The 23,777-nt window shown below is 44.1% G+C and overlaps 1 protein-coding gene across 2 annotated transcripts in view; it reads left to right on the forward strand.

Annotated features, from left to right (window-relative positions):
- NEK6 (NIMA related kinase 6) overlaps nt 1–23,012 on the forward strand; it is a 63,731-nt gene extending 40,719 nt beyond the window's left edge. For both annotated transcript variants that reach the window (XM_054220232.1, XM_054220233.1), the window contains exons 6-10: nt 891–999; nt 2,240–2,347; nt 11,120–11,214; nt 17,072–17,185; nt 20,917–23,012. In XM_054220232.1, the coding sequence (XP_054076207.1) occupies nt 891–999; nt 2,240–2,347; nt 11,120–11,214; nt 17,072–17,185; nt 20,917–21,027 (537 nt within the window). In that variant the 3' untranslated portion in view covers nt 21,028–23,012. The remainder of the gene's footprint in view (nt 1–890; nt 1,000–2,239; nt 2,348–11,119; nt 11,215–17,071; nt 17,186–20,916) is intronic.
- The last annotated feature ends 765 nt before the right edge of the window (nt 23,013–23,777 follow it).

Raw genomic sequence — 23,777 nt, forward strand, 5'->3', positions numbered from 1 at the left:
GTGCAATTTTGGGATGCCTTGGAGGAGGCGGTCACGCTCTGCATGTGATGCACACGCCTGTTGTGCATTTCTGAAATGGAAAAAGAGCGGTTGTAGATACATAATGTTTAGCCTTCACTGAAGTGTGCAGCTGGTTATTTATTCCTGTAGTAAGTTACTCAGGAAGAAGACTTCAGTATTGCAGAGAAGCATCCCCATGCTGCACTCCTTTGTATCGTGCATGTTACGCTCACAATTACTTTATTTGAGATCCATTAGTGCCCAGAGTCCATTGACTCCAGCCTCAGCTCCCTTTGGTGCTGTGTAAATGCGCACACAACGGTCTTGTTCCAGATCCGCGTCTCTCGATCAGTAGTGTCTTTTTGTCTCACCGGAGATAGTTCAGTTAATTTAGTATTCCTAGTATGCATGAAATAGAACATATTATTCTACCTGATCACAGAAGAAACATGGTACTTCATCGATGCTCGGGCCAGCTTTTTAAATGGGGAAGCAGATTACCTTGTTGTTAATAGACTGTACAATAACGAATGTTTACAAGCTTTTTTTTTTAATTATCTTTTGTTACTTAAGGCAAAATATTTGAGACATTTGTTGTTTTGAGGCATTAAATATGTTTTGCAAGGTAATTAAGGAGATTAATGCTGATTATAATTTGTGTCCATTCAAAAATGTCAAACCTATTTAAGCGTATTTTTCGTAATAGTTGTTAATTAGTGAACTGCACTGAAGTTTACGTACAGAGAGAAGGAGTTAAAAGCTAATCAGAAGAAAAGTCATGCTGCTGCAGATGTGGAAGACATGAGCAACCTGCAGCTGAGTAACACGAGTCCAGGAATGAGTCAAATACGTTGCTTTTCCACTGATCTTTTATTTATTTTCTCCCACAGTATTTTAAAAAGCAGAAACGGTTAATCCCGGAAAGGACGGTGTGGAAATATTTTGTGCAGTTATGCAGTGCAGTTGAACACATGCACTCCCGCAGGGTGATGCACAGAGGTAACATTAATTCAGTCTCTTTTCACTGAATAATAATATAATGTTCCAATTAGTAAGCGCCTACATTCAAAAACAATTATGCTGATGTTCAGCCAATGCGCATTTAGAGAGGCTGGAGCTTGCAAGATGGATTTCTCCTTCTGTCTCTCTGCCTCATTGTTAAAGGATTCAGTCCGAAGTGAGCGTGGTATTAGGAAGATGAGCTGCTTTGTATTCCAGACACTGATATTAAGTAGAAGTGTCAAACTTGCCATTAGAGAAGTGTCAGAAGTAAAATGCTGAGAGTACTGGATCCAGTGAACTCTAAGAAATAGTCTTCATTACATTAGCTGTGACCTTAGAGAGTTTAGAAGAGTTTTTCTGTCTTGTGAGCTTTTCTGAAATATTAATACAAATAAGTCTCACACTCTCATAACCTATTCTTCATTTTCATTAATTATTTTTGAATCTCTTGTCTTAGAACTTTTTGTAACTTTGAGCTCTATCCAAAAATTATGTCGCTTCTTCCAGCGTAAATGAAATGCTTTGTGAAGAACTTGACCCAGGAAATGCAAATGTCCCAAAAGGCACCAATACCAGTCTCTGCTGCTTGTTATTTCCTACGTCCTTTGAAATAGTGAATGCTTCACTATTTATATAATTTTTGCTCCTTTATACATCCGCTGATGCAGTTTATCAGTTGTACCTGAATTAGGGCTGTAATTGGTGGCTGGAATTCGGAGCCTCGCACATTTACTCTGCTTTAACGTGAGGAAAAAGCCTCACTAACTCCATCCTGACATGGCTGCTTAGGAAACGGGGGTTCTGCTAATTATTACGCTCCGTGAACAAACTGGGCTGTATAGAGCCCAGAATTTATGGATATGTGGGACAATAATTTGCCCTTGGCGTGAGGGGACCATGGTGGGCAGAACAGTATCCTGCAGAAAGCGATCATTTCCGAAGAGAAGCAGACTTATTCCTTTGATTTCCACCCGTTAAGGAGGTTTCCTCTATTCTGTTGTGCTGTTTCCTACGTTTTCCCTCATTGGTATTTCTTGTGCGTTGGGAAGTGTACTCTGATTTTTGTGTATGTGCAGAGCTTGAAGTTTTGGAAGATTCAGCCTATCAAAGCTATAAAGAAACACGGCGCTGCTCGAACCTCTTTTGTACAGAGAGCGCTCCAGGCTATGTTTCTATTGCAGCATTAGAACCAAATAACCTTTTGTGGCTTTGACCTCTTACCTTTTTCTTCTTGCAGACATAAAACCAGCCAACGTGTTTATAACAGCCACGGGGGTGGTGAAGCTGGGAGATCTTGGATTAGGCCGTTTTTTTAGTTCTAAAACCACCGCAGCACATTCCTTAGGTAAGATGGTTCTGGTACAGTTGACAGCGGGGATGTTCAAAAGAAGAGGTGTCTGTCCTCGTGCTACGACAGAAACTTGATTCGGTGGATGCATATGGTGTTTTCTATGATATGTATTTTAAATACTTTCTCTCCCTCACTTTTACTATTGGCATTAATTACAGTGCTATAGAAAAGTATACAGTATTCTTTAAGTCTTACAGTGTAAAGTATTTCATAATTGTGTCTGTAACCTCTTGAGAGGTGGCTGATTTTCCATTTTTATTAATGGGTCTCAATTTTTGTGAGTCACAAAGGAGCTTCTGTGTTACAGCAGTGAAGGAACTTTGGCTTTTAGTGCAGTATTTAAGCTCTTTGACGTTTAGCTGTCACAGTTGATTTTGGACACACAAAGTTTGTTTCACTATTTGTGCAGTTTCCTCAACTGAGTCTTGCTGGATTGTTTTTATATGCGTACAAACTTAATTGATAATACTCACCAACAACACTGGGGCTTCTCAGTGCACAAAAAGGGAAGAGATATGCCTTATTTTGTGTGTGCTTAAAAAAAAATGAGGCATTTCTACAATTTACTGTAATAAAATACTAGGAGATTTTCCTTTGCATCAAAAGCTATCCTAGATTATATACACACTGTACTTAATAGATTAAAATAAATCCTCTTCCCAGAAAGTTACAATCGCATCATCTGAACAGGCAAAAATATGATCATGTCTAATTATATGATCTTATCTAGTTTGACTGCTGCACTTATTATATTAATAAGAATAAATTGGGGCTCGGGAACTGGCTGCACATGTAAGCCAAGCTTGTGACCTTTACTGGGGTTGCTCTCTCTTAATTGAGAAAGCTTGTGTGGGAAGCGTGAAGCCTTTTCCGCGTGAACCTTGCACTTCCTCAAATCAGCAGCATCCTGGAAACAGGTGAATAAGGCGCAAAACACTAAAGGAGTAGCAGTGAGGGATGCAGGAGATGGTGTGTTGTGTTGTGGGAGGGATGGGCACAACACCATGTCCAGCGGTTCTTGTAGCCAAGTAAAAAGAACACTTTTACAATCAAAAAATATGCAGACTTGAAGCTTCTTTTTTTTTTTTTTTTTGGCAATTTGCCAGACATATAGGTTTTGTAGCAGCAGGAATTCTACTGATCTTGGTTTTGGTTTAATTAAGACATTTGTTTAAGTAGCCGTGAGTGATGAATACCCTGCAAACGGGAGCGTGGTACCCAGGCTGCGATGCCGGGCACTTCCCGTAGCCGCGTTGCCCCGGCAACCACCCTGATCCGTCATTTCTCTGGCTGCTGACCCATGAATTGAACGCACAGCTTATGCAAATATATTCATCTAATTTTTTTTTTTCTTTCTTTGTATTTGCTAGCATCAGACTGGCATAAAAGGGCATTAGGCAGTACCACGACCCATCTGACAGGTGTACCACCGGGCTGCGGCAGCGTGGCCGCTGCCGTGTCAGGAATGGGAGCCGTAATTAGAGCAAGGAACAGAATGAACGTCAGACGAATTACCAGGCAGCAGATCATATTTGTCAGGAAGGATTGCATACATAAAAATTAAGTGACAGTACATGCCGGGGTAATGAAAGAAAAATGAAAGATTTGCCCATACACAGCGCGCGAGATGCAGGCGAGCGCCTTGCTCAGAGCAAGGGTGGGATGCCTGACCGGCGGCGTGGCTGGGAGCATCGCCGGGGCAGCGGCCAAAGCCCCATCCCCTGGAAAGCCTCCACAGGCAGATCTGCGAGAGGGGAAATGTGGGCACCTCCTGTCTCACTAGGTAACCAAACTGGTTTGGGAAAGGCAGCTGTATGGTGGGATGGGTGAGGAACACCAGGAACCCGCTGGGGCTGGAGGGGGAATTCCCCAGGCGGCGCCTCTTCTGCCACTTTCCCTTCTCCCTGCACGGCTTGAGAGAACTTTTCCATAGGGGAGAGCTCTTCATGCACAAGCTTTTCCAGAAAACTGCCGTGGTTTAAAGGTAATGAGTGTAGCTAAGGTGAATTTTGCTACACTGCAACATGGTGGCTTACTGTCCTGCCTTCCCTAATTTAAGCTCCCCTGTAGCAGAAGCTCCAGGATTTAGTTTAATTGAGATGGACTTGAATATCACAGAAACTTCATTTTATTGGGGGACGTAGGAGGAAATGGCAGGGCAATTCAGCAGGAAGTGAGAAGCAGTGCTTTGTCATTTTTTCAAATTTTTAAAATTTTTTTTACTATTTTCTTGAAAAACTTTTAAAGCCTATTCTAGTTTATAATGCGAGCATTTTACTACATTCATAGACTTTTTTTTTTTTTCTCCCATTCTTTCATTTGTATGGTTATTTTTTTTCCCAGAGGGGCCATATGCTACCTGTTCGACAGGCAGTTTCACTGCAGAGGATGGCTATACTTAACCCAGGGCTTTGCACTCAGTAATGACGTCTGGATGCTGGAGTTTGGGTGTGTGACACCACGCGGTTTGGGTTGATTTTACTGTACTGGTGTGTGATGTGCTTCCAGGTGTCGCCTCTTTCATTTAAGATATAATAGGGCTAGGAGTATTTTTTGCCTGGTTTTGATGTTTTATTGGGTCCATTATAAATTTTGTTGGTCTGAGGTGGGCATCCAGAGATTTATCTCGTCAGTTAAGGTTATTCGAATATGCTTGTTAGAAAGTTAAAGTCATTAACTTGCTATAAAACCTAACTAGTTATAAGATGAAAATTATAAATAGCAGAGTGTGTTTAAAACCTGTATAGACTGTGGAAAACTTAGCAGTAAGCTGGTAGATTTTGTTTTACTAGGAGCTGTAATAAATTAGAGAATTTCCATTAATATTAAAATGAATAACTTTATTGTGAACTGGTGTAATACTCACTCTTAGCCAGATAAACCTGGTGTTGTCCAAAGCTTCTGATTGGCTTTACATTTTGAAGAAAAAAGAGAAATTAAAAAAAAAAAAGAAAAAATTTTACACAAAATAGTATTGTTTTGGAGTAGATGATTTATTATTTATTCTTGGACAAGAACAAACTTGGAGCAGACTTTCCTTTTGGGGAATGCGTATAAGTCAATGCTTCCCAGTTTAGAACATGCAAATAGCGGTGGGCTGGAGTACGTGGGGCGTTACACGTTCCTTGGGTTTCTTGTTGGCTGTGAGGGTGAGCAGGGAGAGACTGCAGTCGTGAGGAGAGCTCTTTCTTAAAGGGGCTATTTGTCTGTGTGGGTTTGGTTTGTTTTTTTTTTCTTTTTTGCTTGTCAGACAAAGCCAATTTGCTATCTGAAACAAAATCCCAGTACTTCAAGGGGCTAGTAGACAGTATTTGTTAAGAAAAAATGGATGGAAGAAATCCACTTAAAATTTCAACAGCCAATATTCTGTGCGTTTTGAGAAATTTTGGGCTTTTGGTCTGTGCCTGAAGTACAGTATTTGTGGAAGAAAAGATTGCTGCAGAATTACTGCAGGTACGTTGTACTACCTACATGTCAGGGGAAAAAAACAACCAACAAACAAAATCACCCCCAAACCAAAACAAAAAAAACCCTATAAAAACTTTGGTAGTGTTGCATATGTAATTAAACGCTAATAAAAAAATAGCTTAGAGCAACAAGTCTTGTAAAAACAGCTGCAGTGTTATGCACAAAATACTTATTCTCTTTTGTAAGAATAAGTAGATTTAATCTTTTTTTTCTCCCCCACCCCCCGGAACAATTACTAGGGGTAGCTCAGGGATTTGAAGGGATTTACAGTATATTTATTGCCTTTGACCACTGTTTCACTTCAGCTATTTCCCCAAAGATGAGCTATTTCCCAAATTCTGCTTTTGGGAAAAGGCCTCAGCCTTTTTGTTGGAAACATACCCCAAGTAATGCAAACGTTTACAAACAGACACTTGTGAACTCAACTCCTTTTTAATAATGCTGTAAATTTTTCTTGGTAACCTACAGGTGTGTCTGGAGAGATGAGACAGGTGAGAGTTGTGGACTCTCATTTTCAAGCAGAGTGGCTTCCCTGCTGTATTTCCACCACCAAATAGTATTAAAACATACTAAAATATTTTTCTCAACTGTATATATTTTCACGGAATATGTAATAGTGTGTCTTACATATTAAAGATAAGCTAATAGTTCTGGAAATAATTATTATTTTTAAAACTGGGTGGTTTTTTGTTACTCATGGATGGCGTCTCAGGTTTTTGAACATAGTTCTTTGCCTTTTCCATTTGTAATGAGCATGTTTCAAAAATCACGAGTATTTCAAAACATCGCAAAGTTTGTTTTGACAGGAGTGGAACATCTCTAGAACGAAGGAATGCTTTAATCAGTATTACCCCTTTGAGGGCCGCGTTGCGCTCTGATATCTCTTGGTTTGAAACTGGGAATACTCTGTAAAGATACAATAAAGGTCAGAATTTGTTAGGTTCTTTCATATTCAGAAATCTGTTCCCTGCTGTGAGAAGGAAAAGTGATAGATTCAGAAACACCGTTCAGCTCAGTATTAAAGATTAGCTGGAAGGGGCTGGCGAAGGCAGAACAATAAAAGCTTTCCTTATCGCTTTTTGTACTGCAGCCAAACATGGCTATGGAGTTTGATTAATTTCAGGAGATGCTCGTTTTTTATAGCATTTAAAAAAACCCAAAGTACAGAGCCTATTAAAATATTTGGAAATATTCTGCACTGATTTCAGTGTAATGACGATCTGCCTGAAGCTGCGGGAGGCTGCTGCTGCCAGGGACTCCTCTGTGGTGCATTAAATTTGGTGAATGAGACTCTTGATAGAGCCTCCTAAAAGTCTGAATCGGATTTTCCCTTGTTTCTGCCAGTGCGCGGCTACGGATGAGTTTGGCATCTCCCTGGCAGGGAGAGGCTCTGTATAGAAAATAACGATCCTGTGTGTGACTGTAGTGATAACCCGGCCACGGTCACTTTCACAACAACAAAACTCCTCTGATTCAAGCTGGAAAACGATTTTGAAGTGAGCGAGCATGAACTTCCTTGTGCAGTGAAAGACTTGCTGAGTTCAGGAGTAACACGGGGTGTTTCTGTGGCAGATGCAGGAGTTTGCTTAGAGTGCGTACACACACTGGATGCTGCAGCTGCAGAAGGTGGGTTTTTGATTCAAACTATAGATGAGAGGAAAGGAATTTGAATTTTATTTCTGGAATAACTTTTCTGCCTTTGCCTGTGTGTTTTCCTGGGGAAACAAGAGGCGCTGCTCTTAATCTAGCTGGGAATAACTAGCATTTCCCTAACTGGGGCGATGCGGATGTCGCAGAGCTGTGCGGCCTGGGCTGTGGCTGCACACACCGGCGGAGCTGCAGGGGCAGGAGGAGATGGTGTTCTGGGATCGCTGAAGGAGGCTGGTACTGGAGTGAAATGCTTCAACTTTCAGGAGTAGAATGGGAAGATGCTTGCTTAGTCATAATCTTCTCTACCGTTTTGCGACCTTTATAACTTTAAAGGCATTACTCCACCAGCTGGTGATTAATATTGAATCTGAACAATATTTTGTATTTTCAGCAGGGCAAATGCCAAAGAAAGTTTCTGATTAATAGTCTCCGATTAGACTATTCTTGTCAAATTGACTAATGTAATGCAATGGTGAGCTCTGACTGATTGCACTGGAAGCCTTGTGTGGTTTTCTAGAAGATGCTCATTACAGGAGATTCCCACATAATGTTGGACAGGCCATAAAGAGAATTGGGCTTGTCAGTCTTTTATCATGACAGTTATTTAAAAATTAATGCATCAGTTTTGAAACGCAGAGACCTGCTTGTTCATACATTTGCTGACAACACTACAGTAATGATAGGTAAATGTGCAAGGTAGACTTCATAAAATCAGCTCAGGCATGGACGGCTCCACAGACCCATTAATATAATGGAACAGACTAATGCGCAAAAAAATCAAATACGGACTATAACGCACTCATCCGTACTATAAACCCTGTCATTCTGCTTTGATCGAAGGTCGTTTTAAGGCATTATCTGAAATGACAATTTTAGCCTACCAAGCAGACCCCTGCTAACATGGAAGGCAAGGCCATAACTTTAGAGCCCACACGTTATTATTTGCTCTGAGCTTGTCACGCAGTGACCCGGAATAACTGATCGCAAGAACAGCCGCAGCCGGAGGCCGCCCCTGGCACCAGCACTCTGCAGCACGAAGACTTTGGGGAGCGGGAGTGGGAATGATCGTCGTGTTCCCTCCTGCCAGCTGGGTGCTGCCGGACGCCCCTGCCCCGCTCCTCTTCCTGCCAGCCATGAAGGACTGGCATGGCTTGGGCTTGGGCTGGGGCTGCGCCGGGCGCTCCCCAGGCACATCTGAGACAACCAGCCGCACTGAGAAGCTGAAGGCAGGGAAGTGTCTTACACACTGGTGCTCAGTGGGGACTTCGAACCGTCTTCAAGAGAACTTCACGTAATGAATCACTGTTTCTGCTGCAGCTGCATATCTTTAAGCAGGAAAATGAATCAGTGCTATTCCAACCAAGTCGGTTCTTGTACAGAAATCTGGCAAATGTGTGGGAATTTCTTGGAGAGCGGTGCTGTCCCTTTGCGCATCTTGCATGCACATGGGAGAGATCCATGGAAAGCCTTGGTGAGCTCTTTGAATGAGTCCTGTCCTGCTCTTGGTGCTCTGTGAAGTTACTCTGTGCAGTCTGTTAAAAATTATTAACTATTAACAGAACCCTGGTCTCATCCTTACATAGAGGCCTTTCTCTGGCAATTTAAGCCAGCCAGATCTGGGACAGCGTCAGTTTGGCACGCTCTTAGGCTGGGTAGGACGTTGCTCAGCATGGAAATATAATAATCTCCATGTGGTATTTTTCCTGTGTTGTAGTTTGTGTAAAATTTGCAAAAATGTAATTTCTCATTAGGGCACACACATTGTGAAGTAATTTCTGATGTGAATGACTTGCGAGGACAAGCTGAGTTTACCATTCAGGGCAGCTGATTACGCAAAGTCCCGGGGGACCAAATAAACGAGCCAGTCAGGGTAGTGGTCCCCTTTCTTGGTTACTTGTTCTGTTTTGTGAAGTAGCGTTTTATATATGTATTCCTGTAATGTCTTATTTTTCACACCGATGCCATAGGATTAATTTCACATCATAAGATACATTTCTGAATAGCTCCAAGATAATTAATTGCATGCCAGCATTGACAGTACTAATTCCAAATCAATGCTCTTTGTTTTGACTAAATGACCCTAGAGAAGGTTTTTGTATGTCTCTGATTTCCAGCTTCTGTTAGGATGCTGATGTACAGAGGAGGACTATGGGCTGACTCCTCAGGTGCTGCCCACGTCTAACCGTTCCTCTGTGGCTTGGTTTATATATGTGTTGTGAATTCTTTGGGGCTGTAAACAGCTCTTTGTGCTGTGAGGCCAGGCCTTGCCCGGTGCCTGTGTCAAAGGGATCCCGGTGTGCCTGGGTTTGGGGGCTGAGGGGAGCAGGGCTCGCTGTGATGCACAGGGATGCTTGGCACGGCGTGCTCTGAGCTGGAGGGACCCCAAGGTGACCTTGCTCAGGTGTCGCACTGCCGGCAGCGCCTTTGTGCTGGGTCATCTCTGCGCTCGGCAGGGGGTGGTTTTCGCCTTTCTGGAGGCTGTTGCTTTCTGCCCCAGAACTCATTTGTCCCTACAGTGTGCGACCCTCTCCTTAGGAATGCTGGGGGAAGGTGGTGGCTGTGCTCCCCCCCAGCTTTAACCCCATCCTTCAGCTGCTTATTAGTCTTCCAGCTGTCTGCAGGCAGCATTTCAAATAGAGAAATTGTAAACTGAATGTTACAGGCAAATTAAACATTTGCCATCTTGTGAGGAAAGGTCTTTAATTAGGAGAAGGATGCACTGGAATGCCAAAAGAAAAAAAAAATAAAAAATTGACAGGGGATGGGCAAGCAGGGGAAGCAGGAGAAGAGAGAGCATATAAAGTCCTTGGATGTTTTAATAAATGATGTATCTGAAGATTATTTGATGTAGTTGAGACTGCCAGGATGTCTTGTATTTTCAGTACCACAACTGAAACTTATTTAGGATTTAAAAAAGAGCCTTTTTGAGGTAAGGAATTTATTAATAATTTCCTGTAACTTCTGTCCAAAATGCTGGGGTAAATTTCTTTTGATAAAATACAGACTTCTGGAAGTACATAGAAATCCCACGGCTTCTGACGTGACTGCAAGTTGGAGCAGTGTTTTAAAGTTCGGGATGATTGTCTTGGTTCTTTCAGAAAGTTTTTGAATACCTGTCTGGTGCTGGGCTTGTTACTCCCATTTCTCTGCTGCAGTTAGCGGTCTCCTGAACCCTTAAAAGGGCCAGGGCACCCCGTCAGCGTGGGAGCCGCTCTGTCACGCCGCCGGGGCGGAGTGTGGCGGGGGAGCATTCAGCGGAGCCGCCGTCACGCGGGTCGTGTTTTAGCTGAGCACATTGGTGACATCTGACTTGCGGTTTCAGTGCTGTTGAGTGAACCAAAGGAGGATGGTCCTTTACGATTGCTCTGTCTGTCCGAGACACTCTCAATGTACTTGGAAGACTGGAAGTGGAAGAAAATGTGCCTCAAATCTCAAAAATACAGAAGCTACTTTCAGTAATGTTCACCATTGTCTAGCTCTATCTGTGAGGATATATTTGGTTCTACACCTTCAAAACCATGAGTTGCTTCCAAATTTTTGTGCCAGTCTTTTCTAATGAGCTATTCATGCTAGACCTAACTTCTGTCTAATACAGGTTGCACGGTCACTTTTTAAGACGGTAACTCCTTGTTTGTTTGTTTTTTACAGTGGGAACTCCATACTATATGTCCCCAGAAAGAATACATGAAAACGGCTATAACTTTAAATCTGATATCTGGTCTTTGGGCTGTTTATTGTATGAGGCAAGTATCTTCTAACTTTTTTTCCCCCAGGTTTGTCTTAACCACAAAACATGGTACAGAAATTGAGTACGTCAGAATTACTTTAGCTTAATTGTTGAGAAACCTTATGAAGAGATAACTCTTTCTGTGCTTATCATGTGCTTTTTGAGCATGAACAACAAAGGGGTTGTGCCATACAGCACTTGCACAGAGTTAATTCGGTAGGTCACAGTAGATGTTGAGGACATAGACGTACACAAGCAGCTCACTGCGGTCTGTCTTCCTGCTGTGAGCAGCGCCGTTATTAGGGCAGCGTGTTCGTAGTTTCTCCTGAACACTGCATTTGTTTCAAAAATAGCAAATTCATTTGAATGTAAACTACTGGTTTGTTAAATTGAATTATGAGCGATTGGAATATTTTAATTTTGGGAGCTTTCAATGAAGAAAAACAGAGTTTTTGTGTAATGTGAAATCAGTTTCTCTAACTTTATTAGACCCTAGATGGAATTTTTTCTGTTTCTACATTGTCTTCTAGCCAAAAGCACAGGTGCAAAGCAGGCACACTTTGTATGAACTACACACTTAGTGTGCAACTTTTTCTTAAAAGCTATTACATATATTTTGACAGTAAGTGCTATGATTTTTATAACAGTACTTTGAGTTTTGTGATTTCATTTTTAGCAGGGATCAAGGGGTATTGAATAGTCTTTTACTCATTTATAATCTAATCTTAATCTTTTTTTAGATGTATGCATCTTTGCACTCACGTGAAAGCACGTGTCAACATTTAGAAAGCTTTTTTCCCAGCCCAGAGAATTATGAGTCCCTGGGATCTTTAGAAATAAGAATATTGCTCACATCCTCTTTGGATAATAAGTTATGTGAACTGATGGCATTTTGCTTCTCACTACAACTTCTTGTAACCACATGGAATTAGAGAATAAACAGAAATGTAGTTTATTTTGTGAGCACATCAGGTGTGAAATCTACTGTAGTTAAGTATGTACTTCAGCTAGTTAATTACACAAACCTTTTATAAGAGAAGATGGTATTAAAGTAAATTTTCCCATACCAGCAGTCTTCCCAGTAGGAATTTGGTGCTTGTCACTGTTATGTACTCCTGGGAAGAGCACTCGGCCAATACCACTAAGTGCTTGTTAGCGGGTAACCCGCTGTGGGACCAAGCCCTGCGCCCAGCAGTTCCGTAGGTGCCCCTTTGCTGTTGGCAGAGTGTGACGGTGCCGCATGGTGTCCGTCTTCTCTGAGAGACTGGTGCTGGGGACTCAGAGTTTTAATAATTCCTGCAGCAGCAGCTTCATACCGTTAAAAAGCTGGTATTTTTTTATAAAGGATGGTTTTGCTTGTAATGCTTCTAATGAGAATTGAAAACTGAAATGATACAGTATAGCTGTGTGTATCTGGGTCTGCTGGTCGTGTTTGAAAAGGAATTTGTAGGCTCTTCTGTGGGAACAGCAACGGAAGCCTGAGCTCCCAGTGGCTCGTTATGCTGAACAATTCCGGGTACGCTTCAGATATTGGGCCTACGGAGGAATTCTCAGTTTAAGGCTTTGCTGAGTCTGGGGCTCTGGCCCTGCTGTGGTGTGTTGGACTTGCCAAGTCTATGGGTAACAGTCAAAGTGGCTCAAGTTGGACACGCTGCTGGTTTGCTGCTGCAGCGTGGAGCTGCGCCGTCAGGCTCTGACTCATTCCTGAGGCTCAGCTCTGCTGGAGATGGGATTCCAGATTTACGCAGAGAGAAATATTTAGCATTGTGCTAAGATATGTTTTTGTTGCAGGCAATATGGTCCCCTTATGGCACAGTAGTCTTGGTACTCCTTGTATTTCAAGAAGCTGACTGACTTAATTGCGCACTAAACATAATTCTCTGGTAGGAGTAGCAGTACTACAGTAACATGTGAAAGATTTGGCATGTGAAGCGCTTTTAAATTTACTTCCTACGTAGGTAAGCCTTAACTTTGTGAGCAGGAGCTGTGAGATCTTGCAAATTGCAAGGAAGACTGGACAGTTACCAATTTTGTGTTCAGTAGATAAACAGCTACTTGACTTTTTAAACTTTCTAGAATTTGGAAAATGAAAAAAAATCAAATTCACATGTCGTTGAAGGAACTGTATTTTATCTTCATTAATTTCTTGTAACGAGAATGTTTTTCCATTTGGCTTCAAAGTAAGGAAGCAATGTTTTGTTTGGTTATGAGTCACTTCTGATATTTCTCCAGATAGATTGTGTAGATAAGCTGCAGAGAGATTTAATGTACAAATTGCCTTCAGAGACACGCGTGTCCACTGGAATCCACTTAGGGAACATTGAGGGGTTTGGGATGTGATGCCACATAGCACCACTTAACTTTGACATTGATAATCATACAGTGATTTTTATTAAATCTTATCAATATAGTAGTAACTGTCTTCATCCCTCACTTCCTGTAGATATCTGTCAGCAAGATAACTTGGAGAGGATAGAAATAAGTTGTTAATTCCCAGAATATAGCTACAAGCAATGACTTTAGCTGTGCTGGCAAGACGATCAATTTAAACACTAACAGTGCTTCCTATATATATTTTTTTAACCAGTCATGCTGCATGGTGGTCACTTTAAATGGAGATCTAGCTGTCCTGCAGTAATTGCTCTAATCAAACTGTCAGGAGCAAGCCCCAAGGGAGCATCCCAGGCTGTTGGTAGGGAGAGGTTTGGAGCGCCTGCAGTCACGGCCCCGCAGACCTGCCTGTTGTGGCAGGATGGTTGTGCGATCTCTTTCCATGTTAATTCCCTGCATTTACCACCCAAAACTCCACAGTATTTCCTTTTCATTCCTCCTCTTTTGCACATGACTGCTTAACTAGACTTGGAGAGAAAAGTTAAGGGAATTGAAAAATCCCTTTCAACCTTCCTGCCGTTATTGATGTTGGTATTGAAATCTCAGAGACCTTGTTTAACCTTTGATTGCCTTCTGTGCCTTCCCTAATGCGCCCATTAATGTTGTTCTTGGAACAGTTTTGCATGCTGGGCTCTCCAGTTTTGTTTTAACTGATTGAGAGCAGTTTGCTATCAATCTCTAATTGGAGATTAGAGGCTCTAATTGGAGCCTGTAATTTTTTCCCCCCACTGATATGCCTGTTCCGGTTAGGACAGTAATGAGGTTACAGCGATACAACTTCAGCTTTTGCCTTCAAAAACTTCTGAAAGGGCATGAGGACGGGGCTGTCGGACTCTTGCCTGGCCTCGGGGCTCCTTCGTGTGCCCGCTGGGTGACTCTTCATCCTCGGGTCGGTGGGGGGATGATGGAGAGCTGGGCGTTGCTGCTGGTAGGAGTGGGGAAACAGCAGCGAGGAGGGAGTGTGCCCGTTCCCTGCCGCTGTACTGCGCAGCTGATGAACGTGTCATTCCTCTCCTCAGCCTGCAGCAAATGTCACCAGTGCAGCTGATAGCTCAAGCTACGTTATATGAAGCATCACAGACAGAAAACTGAACAAGCCTGGAATTTTCTGAGATGTTTTTAGGAGCTGTGTACTGGGTTCATTGTGTCCTTCAGTGTCATTTGGGTACTTTCCTGTGTTCTGTGTTGCCATTTATTAAGCCTCTCAGGATATCTGATTAATACCTCTGGAGAAGCTTCCTGAAAAACATTTTAGTCTGGTGGTACATAAGGAGACAACCTTGGAGATTTGGCCAGAATATATTTTATTACTTGTCGTAATGGCTCTGGACTCCTTGCAGAGGGTTTCTTACCTCTGCAGGGCTGTCTGTGCAAGGTGACCCCCTGCAGCTGAGCCGTTGTCAGTGATTTCACAGAGTGACCAATGTGTCTTGCAAATAAGCAAGGAAGAAATGTAATAACTTTAAATTATTTAAAAGATAGGTTTATGATTTAAACCAAGGATAGTTTGTCTTGATGTGTCCTGCATTGCTGAACACCGGGGCACGTGTTGGTGGCAATGAAGTTATGGTGAGACACCCCCGGCTGCAGCCCGCCCCTGCAGAGCACGGGGGGGGCAGCTGGGGGTGCTCAGTGCTGGGCCATGCTACTGCTGGAAATCCAGCACAAACGCAGCGTTCCCAAACCCGGCCCTAATCAAAACTGCTTGTCTGTCACCAAAACACTAATAATCCATCAATCTTGATTCCTAACTGCAGGATAATGGAGTGGAGGATCTAGTATTGGCTTTTTTTAATTCTGCTGGGAGCTTGCTGTGTGTGTCAGCAACAAGACAGCGTTCTTCAGATGGCTTTCACAGCACATGGTAATGAGGAAAAGACTAATAGTAATCAGATAACCCCCTATTAAAGCTGCAGTGAGAAGCATCAACTTCAGCTGGCCTTAGTGGGAGAGGGTTGCCGATTTGATGCGGCTTGTAGCAAAATGGTTTATAAAGATCTAAACAGAGGGGATAATACCTACAATTATCCAGTGGTGCTTCATTAGAAGGAGGTGTTGCGGGGCCACCTCTTCCCGGCGGCGCTCGAGTAATGCCCTGGACTAATGCGCAGATGGGCCCCGCGTTGCTGGTGGCCACAGGAGGATGCGCTGGGCTCGGTGCTGGTGTGGGAGGGCGAGAGGGACGGCGCTGAGCGCAGCGTGGCTGCCCTTCATAGACGCGACGTCAGCCCCAGTTTCGAAGTACAAAAATGCCCGTGTTGCAATGGCCATTTTTCTGAGGCTCATTGTTCAGTCGTCTTCTAGACCTCCTGGTTGAGAACTTGCAGCGTTGATGGTTTTCTGCACACAAAGATGCAGTTTCTTTCCTTAAGTATAATACAAACATATCTTTGTGAGGAGTCTCCGTGTGCCTGGAAGGGATTCTTCCCACCCAGAGCCTTCCATCGCGCTCTCCTTGCTGCATGAGCAGGCTGTTCGTCTCGCACATCTGTCACTTTTGGAGATGCAAATACTGGATTCATAAAACAAAATCAAGAGGAAAAAGACCAGACTGATTAGGAAAAGTTTCACTACTTTGGTTCCCAAATCTACCTGGGAGACTCTTTCCTAAATAGTAGATTTCCAGCAGGAGGGGATATTTGTTTTGAGGTTGTTTTGGTTTTTTTTAAAGGCTGAAGTACTTTGCTCATGCTTACAGGATTCTCCGTATTCTAGGTAGCCAAATGTCCCAAAATAATCAATTCCTTCTAGCAGTCTAGTAAAAATTTACTAGTCGCAGAGAACAAATGAACTGGCTGTTCTGAATATGGTCATAACTGGGGAAGATGGAAACCATGACATCTTATCAAAGACAGAAGAGCTGCTACTTTTTAAAGAGGTGGTCACATTTATGAGAAGCTTCCATAGTCATCTCTGAGCCACTTGGTTTCTAACTGCCCAACAGTCCCAGCATCCTATTTCTTGGTTTAGAAAAATAGGTACTTTTTTTCTGTGTACCTGCACAATTGCCAGTGTCCCACATCTTAAGTGTTTTGGGCAGAAAGAATGGCAGAGATGGGAAAATATAGCAACTTTGCGGGGCTGGGTGGTGGGCAGGGGTAGCGGCAGCAGGAGGCAGGGCCGGGGGCTGGCACCGCAGGGCTGCCCCCGAGGCCAGCGCGGGAGCAGGGCCTGGCTGTGCTGAGCGGGCACGGCAGCGGCTTTGGGGGGGACGGGACACTGCGTGGCAGGGGCAGCTCCATGCTGCTGCCGCAGCTCCACTCCCTCAGTCCTGCCTGCGGCGTTTGGGCTGCGGCACGGCTGGCGCCTGTGAGGTGTGCGGAACTGTCATCATCTCAGAGCAGCTTCGGCTGTGGGCAGTCTGAGAGCAACATCATCACTTGCTCGCTGTCAAAGAACAGAATTTGCTCTTGTAAATGAGGAGTACTGGGGGCTAGCAAGTCCCTTGCATTTCTGAAATATTTGCTGTTTTTTCTCTACAGATGGCAGCTCTTCAGAGCCCTTTCTATGGAGATAAAATGAACCTGTTTTCTCTCTGCCAAAAAATAGAGCAATGTGACTACCCACCTCTTCCAGCTGAACATTATTCTGAGAAGGTAAATTGGGAACGTTTTGTCAGGTAAATGGGGTGTGGTGAATTCCTCCCCGCACAGGGGAGAGGGACCCCGGGAGGAGAAGCGCCCCGTAGCCAGAGCACAACAGGAGATGGCCAGGGCGCCTGAGTACCTTTAGGGCTGTCTTGAGGAAGCTCTCATCGTGATGTCTGAATATCGACAAGCTGAATTAAGACAGAAAAGAAGATTTCCTAATGTGGGGAATATTTTGAAACCGAAAGTCTGTGACGTTGGCAAAACCAAACAGTGAACCATGGGAAAGCCCTCTGCTTTGCTTCCTTCCCTTAAAATAACATACCATAAAACGATGCTTAAATTTTTGTTAATGAAATCTTCAGTGTGTAAGAAGGGGAGCAAGAAAAGAAGAAGAAGGGGGAGGGGAGGAAGGCTATTTAGTTTAATGCAATAAGCATCTCTACAGCAGTTGTTTCTAAAGTCTGGATTTTGTGCATACGAAGGTGGGGGATGGAGAGCAGGAGCTGAACTGGAGTATATTAAAAATATTGTCACTGTGCATGCTTGTGAGGTGCTTCAAGTGATGTTTCACTTCAGCTGCAAACATGCATGTTGGTTTTATTCAGGGCTTTTTGAGCTGGTTTTTTAATTATTTTATTCCCTTACCTAGACAAACGGTCTGTTTTTCCTTACCTCCTCATTCAGTTACAGTTGCCTTCTATTTGCAAGGAAATGGCTAATGTAATTATTAAATGTTCACCATATCCTTTGGGGGTTTTCTTTTGTTCTACCTCAGAGTTCTGAGGAGCAGGAGGTGGGATGCAGGGGCAATAACCGTACGTGGCCGCAGCAGACGGTCTGGTCTCCACCCTGAGAGGGGACCCTGCACCACATATTTTACATTCTACTTAATTTTTTACTTGCCAAGTAACTCATGCAAAAGATTATTTGGGAACTGTTCTGGAAAAGTGGAATATTTTTTTTATTTTTTTTTTTCCCCGAGCTGCCGTAGCAGCACGTCCTGGCTGTGTGCAGTCACGTTTCCACGCTGTTGTAGCATGCGTCTCAGGATATGCCTGCTGGCAGCAAGAATTAGTGTAAGTTGACAGATGTGTTTCCTGTCTTTACAATTACTGTCTGTTTGCTTCCCTCTGGCAGTGCTAAAGAGTGTGTGTAGTGCAGTGATACAATCCAGGGTGAGAAGGATGGTTTAAAGCTCAAAGGCGCCAGGTCCCAGAGAAGTCGCTCCAGATGGTGTTCATACACTATTAAGGGAATGCGTGACACAGCCCGAGCAGGGCTCTGCCCCTGGCTGCAGCTCCTCATGCTGCATCAGCTGCTGCCTCTGAAACTGCAAAGAGCTTCGATTTTGTGCATATTAGAACATGACTCCACCACGAACGATATCTGGTTTAGTACGTACTTGTAAAGATCGGATTTTCAGTTGCTTTTGGAGTGGATAGCCAAAGGGGAAGGTGTGCTGGTGGCTCCCAGCAGCCAAGCTGGATACGCCATGCCGGCAGGACCGGCAGCAGGGGCAGCTGCCTGCAGCAGCACGTTCCGCCAGAAAGAATTTGTTCTTCCTGCGGTCGATGTGGTTGTCTCCACATGGATGTAGGCACTTTCCTGAATGAGCGAATGTCTCCGGTTTAGATTGAAAGGGCAGAGTGTACAACCACTCCAATGCTGTCACTGCCGCAGGTTTGTGAGGGATGTGGGGAAGTGGTAAAGCCTTTACACCCCCCGCCTGAGGGCAGGGGTGAGGATCAGGCCCTGACACGCTTCCACAGTCTTTGTGGATGCACCGGAGCCTTTGGCTTGTCTTTCCTTCACTTCGGTAACGCGGTCTCGAAGCGGAGCATCGGCTGTAGGCTGACTGCTCATCCCATGGATGTCGTAGTTGCAGCATTGTTTCAGGTGAACAAGGCAGAGCGTTTGTTGAAGAAAGCCTGCTTTCATGGTGTTTCCTTCCAGCGATGTTCCTCTTCCCTGTAGCCTTTTGTGGCTAACCAGTCCAAATCCTCCCGTGATCAACTGGTGTGCTGCTCGTAGCAGGAGGAGGAGCTGGGACTCCAGCCAGGATTAGTTTTCTATATCAGGAAACAAATTTGCTAGTAATTGGAGATAGTGGTTGGTGGTGCTTGTCAAGGCCTGGCCGTCAGTTCCGTGGAGCTGATGGTGAAAGGCCTGAGCTGTCCTGGTCGCTGACAGAAGGCAGAACTCCCGGGCTGTGCTCAGGCGCTGTATGTATGTGGGAGCACAGCTGCTCGTTAGGCAAACCGTGCTGATAACACAGGCTCTGCTCAGAGCTTTAGAAGCATTTTAATTTGTTTGTGGGTGTTTTGTGGTGATCTTCTCTGGTCAGGGCTGAAGTGTGGGTTCAATCTTTGGGGTCTCAGGGTTACAAAGGCAGCACCCCCTGCCCCCCGGTGGGTCAGGAAACGTCCCCACAGCAGTCAGGAGAGGACGGCGAGGGCCGGGCAGGGGAGTTGGGTTTACGCCAGAGACAGCCTGGCTCAGGGGGTTGTACTGCGCTCGGTGCGTGCGCACAGAACAAGCGTTAGCGGTAGCAGCATCGCACCCTGTCCTTGCTGCTTGTGCTTCGTGTCTGCCTCGTCCTCCATCTGGCCGCGCGTCGGGCCCAGCAAGGGCTTGAAGCTGGGGCCTTGCTCCAGCCCGAGCTGAAACCTCACCGGGTGCATTCGGTAATGCAGCTGCAGCCGTGTGCTCGATAGCTCTATGGCCGTGCTTTTAATTACCATTAAAATAATTGGCACTGTGGCTACTGGGAAGATGTGAGAAGATCAGAGGCTCAAGGCTGTTTCTCCCGGTGCCTCGGGGGTACCAGCAGCTTTCAGTGTCTGTATAATTAAAAGCTACAATCTTTCATGTGCACAATAAAGAGGGTTGGGAGGTGGGGAGACTTCAGCCCTTCTGCATTTTATTTATTAAACACAATCAATGGCCAGTTTCTCTTCCTCACAAAGGTTTTTAGGAAATGCTGGTGTCTGGCAGCTGTGCTCCAGCATCTTAAGATACACAAGTGCTGATCTTACACTAAAATCCTTGAACTGGCTCGTTACCGGGGCTGCTGTGGAGAGGGAAGTGCAGTTGTTGCACAGGAGAGCTCTCTTCAGGACACGGCTTTAAACCCCTCCTTCCACTTGCCCCTTTCCTCAGAGTCCATTTTCACTGACCATTCCTCCTGTCCCTCAGCTCAGTCAGATTGCTGGGGTGATCTTTTTTCCTTCCTCCTTCTCCATCCTGCTCATGACCACGAGCTGCTGGTCATCTGATGATACTGGTCATCTGTGCTCTGGTTCTCTGAAGTGAATCAAAAATCCCCCAGGAAAAAAATACTTTCTTTTAATTAAAAAAAAAAAAGCCTTGAAACTCCCAGAGTCAGGAGTAACAGAGCAGAGGTGGTGGTTGCACTCTCAGTCGAGAGCAGGGAGCCCTTAGGTAGGCACATGCTGCCAGCGTGTGGTAAATGGCGACGGAAAATCCACTGGGTTGTGTGGGAGATTTAGATCTTCAGTGTGGAAGGTTTGGTGGAAAAGGTTCTTCCTGGCCCTGGTGGGGGGGACATGGGACAGGGGGAGGGACGTGTGCCTGCAGTCTGCCCAGGAGTGTCTGCGTACGAGAGGTTCCCAGCTCCTGTCCGGGGCTCCAGTGGTCGGACAGACATTCCTGTAGCCTTTCCCAGTAAGAACTCAGTGGTTTGGTTCATCTTTGCCTGCCTTTTTGCTCTCTTTCAGCTGCGGGAGCTGGTCAGCATGTGCATATATCCCGATCCCGATCAAAGACCTGACATTGGTTACGTGCACCAAATAGCGAAACAAATGCATGTGTGGACCTCCAGCACCTGAGCGGCCGCAGCCGCTGCGAGGAGCCGGCACAGCGCAGTCTTACTTGAATTTGATTTCTCAGATGAAACCGACTGGTGCCCAGTCACACAAGTGAGAGGGTTGAGCACTCATAGCAAGATGCTCCATTATTTCTGCAGGTTATTTGACAAGGACTCTTACAAGGTGGTCATGCTTTAAAGTGAAGATTCTGTGAGGTATTGCAAGTGATTTTTTTTTTTTTTTTTTTTAAGGCCAATAACATGTTACAGATGTAGATCATTTAAGGGTCCTTTCTTAAAACTGTCGTGTGTAATCTAGGGTAGATGATAGTAACGGGGGTGGCGGAGCATTTGACACACCCCTGCTATCTTAACTGTAATGTGAAATATTGAAATAATTCCTTCAGTGAAATCACTTTATACTAATGTAAGAATTACAGTAGATTTTGTGTAATTTGTATAACTGCTACTTTGCCTCTTCTGCAAATGGTTAATAGCAAATTCAGTTTTTACTTCGTATATTTTAAAGCAGCCATTTATGTGTTTTTATTAATTCCCTCCTCTTCAGACTTAGGAAGGGGGAAGGGTTGGGGGGTGGGAAACACATTTGTTTCAAGATTTCCTTTTTTTTTTTTTTTTTTTAATTGAAAACGTAGAGTGAGTATTTTGCTGATGCATTTATCGGTCAACTTGGCTACAGCCAGTGGGATGAGGTGAGCACGTACCTGGGGAAAACCATGCCAACCCCCCCAAAACACGCACTGCTTCTGCAAATGATTTCTCTTTCAACTTGTTTTCCCATTTGGCGTGATTCTTTTTAGACTACAGGTTCTTGTTAAAAACCAGTGTTTATCTAAGCCAATTCGATCTTGGTGGAGATACTTTTACATGTTCAGTAGTACATTAGGTACTACAGGTAAAACTCAAGCAAAGCAGTGTTTTAAACATATAACTTTTTTTTAAAAAGTAGTAAAATGCTTTGTGTACCTTATTCTACATAAGGATCAGCCCCCATCTATCTAACTGTGAAAGCTAATTTAGAGAATGTGAATTTTTATAAAATTTCAACCTGATTTGAAGGAGTCATTGTCTTTGACTACATGAAAATTTTCAATCAACTAAATTCATTCATTGAATCAATGATTTGTTTCTTTACTGTCAATGGAAAATATTCACTGCTTGAGGAAGAGGAACAACTGTGGATTCACGTTCAAGTGTTTCCATTTCATGTGCCTGGTCAGGGCCGCACGTCGCGCCGGGGGCGACGGCGGGGGATTACCTGAACCCCGCTGTCCCAGCGCCGCTTCTGGGGGCAATGGTGGCTCGTGCCGAAATGGAGATTTGTGCCTGACAGTTCAAATGCAGCCTGTGCCTCTTTGGTTTTGTGTTTCTTTTTTCTTAAGAAAAGCATACAATCCTTAATTTTTTTGGAATAAGATTAGGGTTAGAGGGTTACATACATATATATGCTTCTAGTGGATTTTTTTTTTTTTTTAAACTTAATTTGCTCTACTTAAAGGAAAACTGCAGTGCCATCTTCAAGGACTTCCCATCAAATTTGAAATATTTATATAGTTTAGCAAAGCTATTAAGTTCTGTGACTGATGTTGGTATTACTAATGCAAGGTGCCATTTTATTGAGTCTTCTCAGCAGAACGTGGAGGCTGCTGCGCTCGTGAGAGAGTCGGGAAATTCAACGCAGCACGAGGATGTCGCGGAGGCACCAGATTGCTCCCCCTTCCCATGCTAACGTGGGTAACTTACACCCAGCTTCTTTAGCAAGTCTTAGGGTTCAGACTGAGGACTGGCACCTCGCACTGCAGTTTCCTTTAAGCCGTGGTGGCAGCTACACACGGGGAGGGTTGTGCTGCGCCTCCCCGTGTGACACGGAGGAGCCCCGGCTTCCAGGGAGGCTCAGCTCAACTTGGAGGATCTGGAGGAGTCTGGTCACTTTCTTGCTACATAAAATTTACTAGTGCTTACAAGTAAATGTATTTCAAAAGGTAATTTTTTTGCAATTGTGCATTTTTTAGATAAATAAAAAAATTATTTACAAAATAAACAACTTTGTTTAAAAAAAAAAAGGCCTGTATTGAGGAAAACATAAAAAAAACCCCAAACCGCTGAAAAAGAGGCCTAAATGTGTGTGAAACTGTTCCTTACAGCTGTCAGAAAACAGACAAATGGACTGTGTGAACTGCATCAGTTGTCCCAATGGAAAACTGCATCAGTGTCTTTACCCTCCAAATCGTGGCACGTCTAAAGCTGGTTCTGTGAATGTTTGTTGCAGGATGCCGAGACTGGGGCCTGCTGTCAGTTACCCTTCTGCAGCTGCCTGGAGATGATCCACCTCCCCTTGACTAAATGAGAAAATAATTCTGCGGGTGGATTCTCACCTCCCTTTCCTTGGTTTTTCTTTTTACTACTGATTATGTGGTTTGTAACAGTTTATCTCACATGGTACCAGCTGAGGATTATTACGACAAAAAAGGTTCAAGTGGAAGCTTGTAGAAAAGTTCAGGCAAGTAATAAGACTTTGAATTACACTGTCTTCAGTCATGTAATTTAAAAATGAGAAGGTGTGTATCAGTGTGGAGGCTGGATCGACTCTCTATTCTGTCTCTACCTACAAAAACCAGGGAAGAATAAATATTAGCATGTCCTGATAACCGTATTATTTCCCTGCACTAACCCCTGTAGAAGGCGGCTGCTGCAGGTCAGGGTGAGTGCGATGCACAGACCCCGCTCTTTCCGCTGGCAGCACGGCTCTGG

This window comes from Rissa tridactyla, chromosome 14, assembly GCF_028500815.1.
Source record: "Rissa tridactyla isolate bRisTri1 chromosome 14, bRisTri1.patW.cur.20221130, whole genome shotgun sequence".
Classification (NCBI taxonomy): Eukaryota; Metazoa; Chordata; class Aves; order Charadriiformes; family Laridae; genus Rissa; species Rissa tridactyla.